This window comes from Musa acuminata, chromosome BXJ3-10, assembly GCF_036884655.1.
Source record: "Musa acuminata AAA Group cultivar baxijiao chromosome BXJ3-10, Cavendish_Baxijiao_AAA, whole genome shotgun sequence".
Taxonomy (NCBI): Eukaryota; Viridiplantae; Streptophyta; class Magnoliopsida; order Zingiberales; family Musaceae; genus Musa; species Musa acuminata.
Window position 1 is genome coordinate 19,480,169 of NC_088358.1, and position 8,049 is coordinate 19,488,217.

Sequence of the window (8,049 nt, forward strand, 5' to 3'; positions counted from 1 at the left end):
TCAGGCGCTTGGAGTCTTCCTACGGCAGCATCTTGGGCACTTGTACTGCTTGATTTGTTCAGCCTGGGAAGGTGTTATTCTGACGCACTCGGCATGGTACCACTTCTTACACGCGTCGCAGCATATCCAGAACTCACCCTGACGATGCGTCTTCGAACATGCACCACATGTGCCGTCGTCCTCGGCATCGTCATCGTCATCATCATCGTCATCGTCTTCGTCTTCGTGTTCGTCCTCGTCATCGTCTTCGTCGTCCTTTATTTGACGCCCCCGTCTGGAATGCTGCCAAGTCTGAATAGATGAGAAATAAGGACACATCACGAGTTGTCGTCAAAGGGCCAATCTTACTCGCCTTCTCTGAACTCGGCCCATCTTTGCTGCTGTTACTCGGGATTGTTTCTTTCTCTCCGTTATTGGCAGCTCCAAGAAAAACCTCGCTAATAGTAGGAAGAGTATTTATCATCACGAAGAGCTGCCTCCTGTACCAAGTACACAATAAATTACCACTGGGAAGGCAATTACAGTTCATAATGCAAGAATAAGAAAACATTCTCTGCTGACATCCACACATCTCTCGGTACTGAAAGAGTTTCACGAACTCATGTGTTGCACGATATAAAGAAAACCACTGACGATTTGGGTTTCTTGGCAGAAAGGTGTCTGGCATACAAGTATCTTTCTACTCTGCAACAAACATCAAAAGCTCTGCACTCGGTGCATTTGATTTTAATTATAACATACCCATGATCATAGAAACCACTAATGGAATTCACATTGCATTATTCTAATTATAACAAAAGCACTTCTTAAAGGCCATCACCTTGTGATTATAGAAACTACAGAGCATGTCGATGTTTTGGAACTGTTATTGAATATAAACAACTTGGACTTCATTGCTCCGTGCAAGTTTTTCTTACACAGTGGACATAAACTTCCTAAAAAGGCCATTCATGCACAAGGTAAATAATAAAATGATTCTTTGGAGAAGAGGGAACCAAATCTATACAAGCTAATACATGCTTGGATTGACAGAGACATATGGATCACACATGACATGCTTGACGCAAAGCACAGGCATAGATAAGCTGCTTAAATCCGGAGGCAAAACATGTCACCGAAACATATATGCATCCCTGAGTTCAAGGGTGAGAAAAGCACCAAGTGACTATCTATCGTAATAGACAGAGTGCTCTGATAGAACCATACAAAAATTACTTTTTTCGCATTTTCGGGAGTCATTATATCGATCAAAGCATGCACCGATATTAGAATATACCAACAAAGAGATGGCTCATAGATCCAATCGAATTAACATTACCTAGTTTCCTTGTCGAAGCCGAAGCGCAGGCTCCAGTACAAGGAAAAAGAGAGCAACCATGCATCACTGTGGCATGCAACATCTGCGAGCCACCGCTTTTCTTCCGTCACATCTCTGGCAAGGTTAATTCCTATGACCAGTTCAGGAAATTCTGTGAGAACTTTCTCAGGGCGTTCCCTTACTTCCCAGGTCTCATCAGCAAATTCATATAGACATAAGTTGTCTTTCTCTGCAAAACAATCTTATTTTCAGGATTCACCAGTAATACTCTCCATTGTTAATAGTTGATTATAACCAAAGGGAATATGCCTTGACTTAGCTTTTGGTGCTTTGGTAAACAAATAATACATGCTGACCTCTACAACCATGGTAATCATATAAGTTACAGAAAATAACTGTCAAAGACCTATAAGAAATCCCTACTGCTTGTGGTACAGGAAATGCAATGTCCCAACACATCTCAATATAACTTATAATTGCAGATTCTACATATTCAAATCTCAAGATAAGAAGCTTGAAACTTCCTCCAATCAAATCTGAAATCTATGTTCTTTCTAAATGACATAACAAGTTCGGTATGTATTTCTTTTCAGTTTCTAAATGCAAGAAATACAACAACTTTTTAGGCTTCAAATAAAGAATACAAACGCAAAGCTTCATAGTCACAATGGAGGAGGCACATGATCATTTTATTCTTTGTTCATCATGGTTCATTTTGCTAATCATTTTGCCTCTTCCAAGGTTGTAGCAGAAGACCCAAAATCAAAAAATTTTGCAAATAGAAAATTAAAAAGAAGAAAAAGTATACTATTTACAAATGCTTATACTGAGGATAAACTTCAAACATATCATAGTAGGAAATTTTGGATACCGAGTACAAATCTACACTCAAATCTACTGAGAATAAACTTCAAACATATAAAAAAAAAAAAAGGGAACTTGGTCGATACTCAAATCTGCACTCCATATCTCATAATGGCAATAGTATTAACATTTTGGTCAGAAATTAATTATAAAATTGACTCATTCTTTGCTATACCACAAGCAAAGCAAGCATCAACAACTATATTCATATATTTTGGTCTTTAACAGTGAGAACATGAACAGAATCGATTTGTTAAATCTATGGTGTTTCAAGTATGGATCCAAAAGGATCCAACCCTAAGTTATTTATTTTAATGTATCATTCATTTCACAAGATCCATTTCTGAAAGATATTGGGTCAGATGCAAATCAGAGATCCATGTTGGAACCATTGACAAACAATGGTGGATTTCATACTGCTGTGATTATGACAAATTGGACGTTAATCAGCCATCGCCACAAGCAAAATTGACTTAGTTGTCCAGTGCGACTCAATAGCATCAACAACTATCTGATAAATTGAGAGGCATCAACGACATTTCCATCACCCTAAACTCCAAGGAATAATAGATGAAATAAATAAAGGAAAGATGCACAAAGATAGTCGAACGCCTAAGCGAAAAGAAGCAGATCAAGAAATGGAGGTCCGACTCACCCGGATCGCACTGCTGGTAGAACTTGGTAAAATCTGCAACACCACCAACAAGAACATAATCCACGGTAACCGGAAACGAGTAGAAACTTCCAAGAAATCACATCGAGTGCGGTGTGTGCGAGAGCGAAAGAGAGAAAGAGAGAGAGAGAGAGAGAGAGAGAGAGAGAGAGAGGCAAGAAAGACCAGTCGTAAGAGCCTTGATCATGCCGGCTCTTCTGCCTCTGAAGTCTTTGAAGAGATCCTCGGCTTCACGATAAGTGGACGCACTCCTGCCCAAATCCATTGCTCGTTCTGCTATGAACGAAAAGAGTACGGTCTCGAGGCCTCGAGGAAGACAGGCTAATTCTGATGATGGAGAGGAGAGAAGATGAAGAAGAGGGCGGAGGAAGAACAAAGAAGATCAAATAGAAATGACGGGGGAGGAATCGGCTGAGACGGTTTGGTTTTGCCGCTCCCGCCGAGCCGCGTTTTATCATCGACTGGTGACGACCGAGTCCTTCAAGATTTCATCTAATGACGATCGTGTCCTCGACGTACATCGCAGACGTAAAACGACTGATGCGTTGCGTATTTCATAACTGATGTATTCAATTATGAAGGGAAAACTAAACCTCAGTTTTTATCCAAAGATAATATGATTGGACTGTACATTTATTCTTCTCCCTAAACATATGAAAAGAAATTTATATTCCCATGCTTTCAAAGAGAGCAAATAGGACATTGCCGAATTAAATAATTTTCCCTTCAACGGAAAGCAGTGATGGGATATAAAGAGAAATAATTTTTGTATATGAATAAATATTAGCAGGCTATAACATGTAGCCGAATTAAATGGAATCATAATCAAATAGAACACTAAGATATACGTGGAAAACCCCTCTAATGTGAAAGGTAAAAACTATGGGGTAAACTAGAGATAATGAATATACAAATCTTAATCTCTACTTGGAAGAATTAGGGAGGATTTAGATATTATGCACACTAATGTGATTCTTGTATCCTAGTCAACTAATTCTTCTTTCTTGCTTTAATAGTAGCTTATTTGTTTGTCTAATAGTTACTTTGCCATGTGTTTTGGTAATGGTTCTCTTTCTTCCTTTGCCACTATAAAGTAAGAATTGAGAGAATGAGCCTTAGCCTAGGATTTGATAGTAACTTCTTCTATTACACTCCTACCACCAATTCTTCAGTTCCACCCTCGGATTTCATTTATGACTGCCGAAGAGTTGAATCGCCTGTCGCCATGAAGACATGACTTGGTAACAACTACAATTAACATATTTTTCCTTACTTGTTATGAGTTTTTTATACTATTGGGCACTCGTACTAACTTAACTGCATTTACTACTTGCTTAACACTAGTAGTGACTTGGCGAGTGGAATCCCTAGTTTAGTGACAAGTAGTGGAATGGTCCAGTTGGCACTCTACCTTTCTTACCTTTAGGAGTCCTGTCTTGTGTTCAACTGGCAAGGAAGCACTAACGGGAGCAAGATCGATCTACTTTAAAATGCATTCTTTCGAATCTTGAGATGTTTTTAATTGGATTTCCCATCAAACAACATAAGTAGTGTTCTGGTGCATTTTAGCCTAAAAGTTGTGTTTGAGAGTATGCGGTATAGTTGTAAGAGTAGAGGCTTAGAGAGAGACAATCAATCTAGTGCGGGAAGTTTCGAGTGCCAGTCCAGTAGTAGTAGCTCGGTCATAACTTGTTCTTGAGTACCCTGACTTTATTCTTACTCTTTTATTGAGTTATATTAAATATGGGTACCTGAGTTTAGAGTTAGTGGAATCCTTATTAGTAGTTGGTTTACACAATTTCCTTTGGGGACCCGCACCCCTACTAGGCACAACTCATAGTTAAAGTCAGAATTGAACTAAGTAGTCCATAAGTAGGAATTAAAGAATTGAACGCAAGTCGAGGTAGGCCAGTAAGATAGAGTTAGTTCGAATCGGCAAGAAGAGAAGAGAAGAGAGCCTAATTCGATTTCCCATCAATTGAGTTGACCCTGGCTTTGATACCGAAGCAAGTTAGAATGAAGGTATGAGGTATAGGATAAGAATTCAGGTAGAAAAGAGCCTGAGTTAGATGAGAGTCCAAGTCTAGTTCCAATTCTTAAGATAGGAAAGGGAGTAGCTTAAGCTTCATTCATTGTTGAAAAGGGGAGTTTCATCGGTTTTCCTTTATCAAGAGACATCAAATTTATATATAATTTATATGGCTTTTTGTATTCTGTGTGTCTATTGTGTTAGTATATGATAAATAAAAGTTATTTTTTGGTGAATTAAGCTATTCCTAGTTAGCAACAATCGCAAGAGAATAACTGGGATATAAGGATCACGTCACTGTACACAATATCTAAATCCTCCCTAATTCTCCCTAAGTAATTACAGTAAGAATCTACTATAGATACGATCTAACTTGAGATAAAAGCACTATTAGATGATTGAGAATAGTCTCTCTGTGTTGTCCTTGTCTTCTTCCCTTTATTTCTCTTCATTTTTTGTCTTATTTTTCTCCTTTTCTTTGGAATCCCGTGGTTGTCAAAAACTATCTCTGCATTTTTCTATGTCTTTTATAGCCACCACACCCCTCCTAATATAAATTAGAGTTAGATTAAGAGAGGGTGAGTTGTGGGCCGATAAGACTCACCTTAGACTGAATATGAATCGTCAGCCCAACATACAGGTGGCTCAGGACAAAGATTGTCGAGCCTAGGAAGGGCTTACTCCGACGCACACATAGTGATACCACCTGACATATACATCGCAGCATACCTAGAACTCATCATCGGAATCCGCAGCCCCACATGCACCACACTCTCCTCGACGCCATCTTCCACCTCCATCTCTTCATCAATCTCCTCTTCTGGTGGACGCAGTTTCGTGGAGGCGTTCGTCAACCTTTTCTGTGAAGGCAAAATGGAGGGTTCTATCCCTGATTACGTCGATCCTGAACGCTGGGAAGCAAATAGAAAGCAAAGTAGTCTCGAACGATCATCGAAGGGGAGGAGTGATAGATGAGATGTCATCGGAGGCCGTCCTGCGCACTTTCTTTAAGCTCTGCTCGTCTTTGCTATTGTTACCGAGACTATTTGTCTGCTAAACCATCGTGTGACACATTTTGAGATAACCGAAAATAGCAGAATTTTTTTCTCAAAATAAAAAATTATACTTTTCTAAATAGAACGAAAATATAGAAGATCGTTCCTATACAATAAATCAAAAAGTCAAACTCCTATCAAAAAATGAGATAATTTGCTGATACTAGCAAAAGAGGTAAACCAATTAACTACAACATTTCCCTTTCTACATACATGAAAAAAATTAAAGATAATTTCTAAAAAAAAAAACCCATACTTTGTGAAATTTACTGTAGAGAGATCAAACTAAAATATCATTTTATTCTTTCTTTCATCGAACCTATTATTACTTATAGTTGTCGCATGAGGGTTGATCGTCCCCCTCCGTCACACATGGGGTCACCCCCTCATTACAGTCCTCGTACGAGGGTTGGTCACCCCCCATTATATCCAGGCAAGCATTGTCACAATAAACTATTAGGTTTCTATAAAAACGACAAACGAGTGATGGATTGCTAAGGTCTAAAGAGGGCGACGATGAAGGAGGCAACTGATGAAAGGATAGAATGATCATTAAAAAAAAAAGAGCTGTTTTGAAATTTATAAAAGACACTATTTCAAAATAGGGGTGCTTTTGTAAAAATTTTTGAAAAGTAAAATGTTTTTTTTTGAGGAATTCACCCAAAAATTAAGAAAAAAAAATTCATTGATTGAATCTTCTGTAAGAAATTTTAATGAAGCCAACTTGTGTTTCTAAATTATTGTAATAGAAACACAATAAAACTAATGCGGAAACGAAATAGCGTACCTCCAGCCAGTGTCGCCAAGAATTTCTACAGAGGTTTCTTCTTGAACTTTGGTTCTTCTCGGCTCAGAACTCTCGCTTTAGATGGTGTAGGAAAGCCTTTCGCTTCAAAGAGATGATTGAGCCAAGGGACCAAAATCCTCATGTATATATAGATGTTCTCCCATCAAGAACATTTATCATCACCAACTCATAACGTTCAAGAATTAATTCAAATTGTAACGTTTGGACCATAATGAAGAACTTAATGATATTAAATATTTAATTTAATAATAACGGTTTCATGCATAAAGAATAAGAAACTGAAATCATTTAAACCATAATAAATGAAGAAATTCATGATAATGAATTATGAATCTTAATAAGAACGGTTACGTTATTATTAAATAAGATATTTAATAATAACCGTTACATTCTCCCACTTGGTCCATACGTTTATCTTAATAATTTGAATTAATCTTTCTCGAACAACTTTCTTAAGAAATAAATACATGAATCATAGCGATAAGTCCTCTAAGAGCGAGTATTATCATCCATGTATCACGATGTATTTAGTTTCTTAATCTTAATGTGGTAATATTACTTTATGAATAAACCTTATGTTTATTCTTGGTCCAACAACAATATATTTTCTCAAAATAATGTGCACATAAATGAGAAAATTTCATAATATATAAGAGTTTCAATATCATTACAAAGTGGAACTAAGTCCCATTTTCTTTACATGATCCTTGAATTTTAGAGGTAGCATGCCTTTAGTCAAAGGATCAGCAATCATCAATTCAGTGCTAATGTGCTCAATGACCACTTTCTTTTCTTTTACACGTTCTCTTATGGCTAAATACTTAATGTCGATGTGTTTACTTCGACTTCCACTTTTATTATTTTTAGCCATAAAGATAGCAGCTGAATTGTCACAGAAAATTCTTAATGGCCTAGAAATAGAATCCATGATTCTAAGCCCAGAAATGAAACTCTTAAGCCATACACCATGTGAAGTAGCCTCAAAGCAGGAGACAAACTCAGCTTCCATGGTAGAAGTAGCAGTCAAGGTCTGCTTAGCGCTTCTCCAAGAAATAGCTCCACCGGCCATCATAAAAATATATCCTGATGTTGATTTACGAGAATCAACACAACCGGCGAAGTCTGAATCTGAGTATCCAATCACATCTAGATTGTCTGTATGTCTATACATAAGCATGTAATCTTTGGTTCCTTGTAGATACCTCATCACTTTCTTTGTAGCTCTCCAGTGGTCCATACCTGGATTACTCTGATATCGACCTAGCATCCCCACAATAAATACAATATCAGGTCTAGTACAGA

The 8,049-nt window shown here is 37.7% G+C and overlaps 1 protein-coding gene across 1 annotated transcript; it reads right to left on the reverse strand.

The window, feature by feature from the left end:
* LOC104000046 (PHD finger protein ALFIN-LIKE 6-like) lies at window positions 1-3,258 on the reverse strand. The gene is made up of 5 exons (XM_065170117.1): window positions 3,021-3,258; window positions 2,838-2,870; window positions 1,319-1,547; window positions 353-479; window positions 1-291 (listed from the first exon to the last, which is right to left on the reverse strand). The coding sequence occupies exons 1-5, from the start codon at window positions 3,118-3,120 to the stop codon at window positions 1-3; spliced, it is 780 nt and encodes a 259-aa protein (XP_065026189.1). The 5' UTR covers window positions 3,121-3,258.
* Between the last annotated feature and the right edge of the window lie 4,791 nt (window positions 3,259-8,049).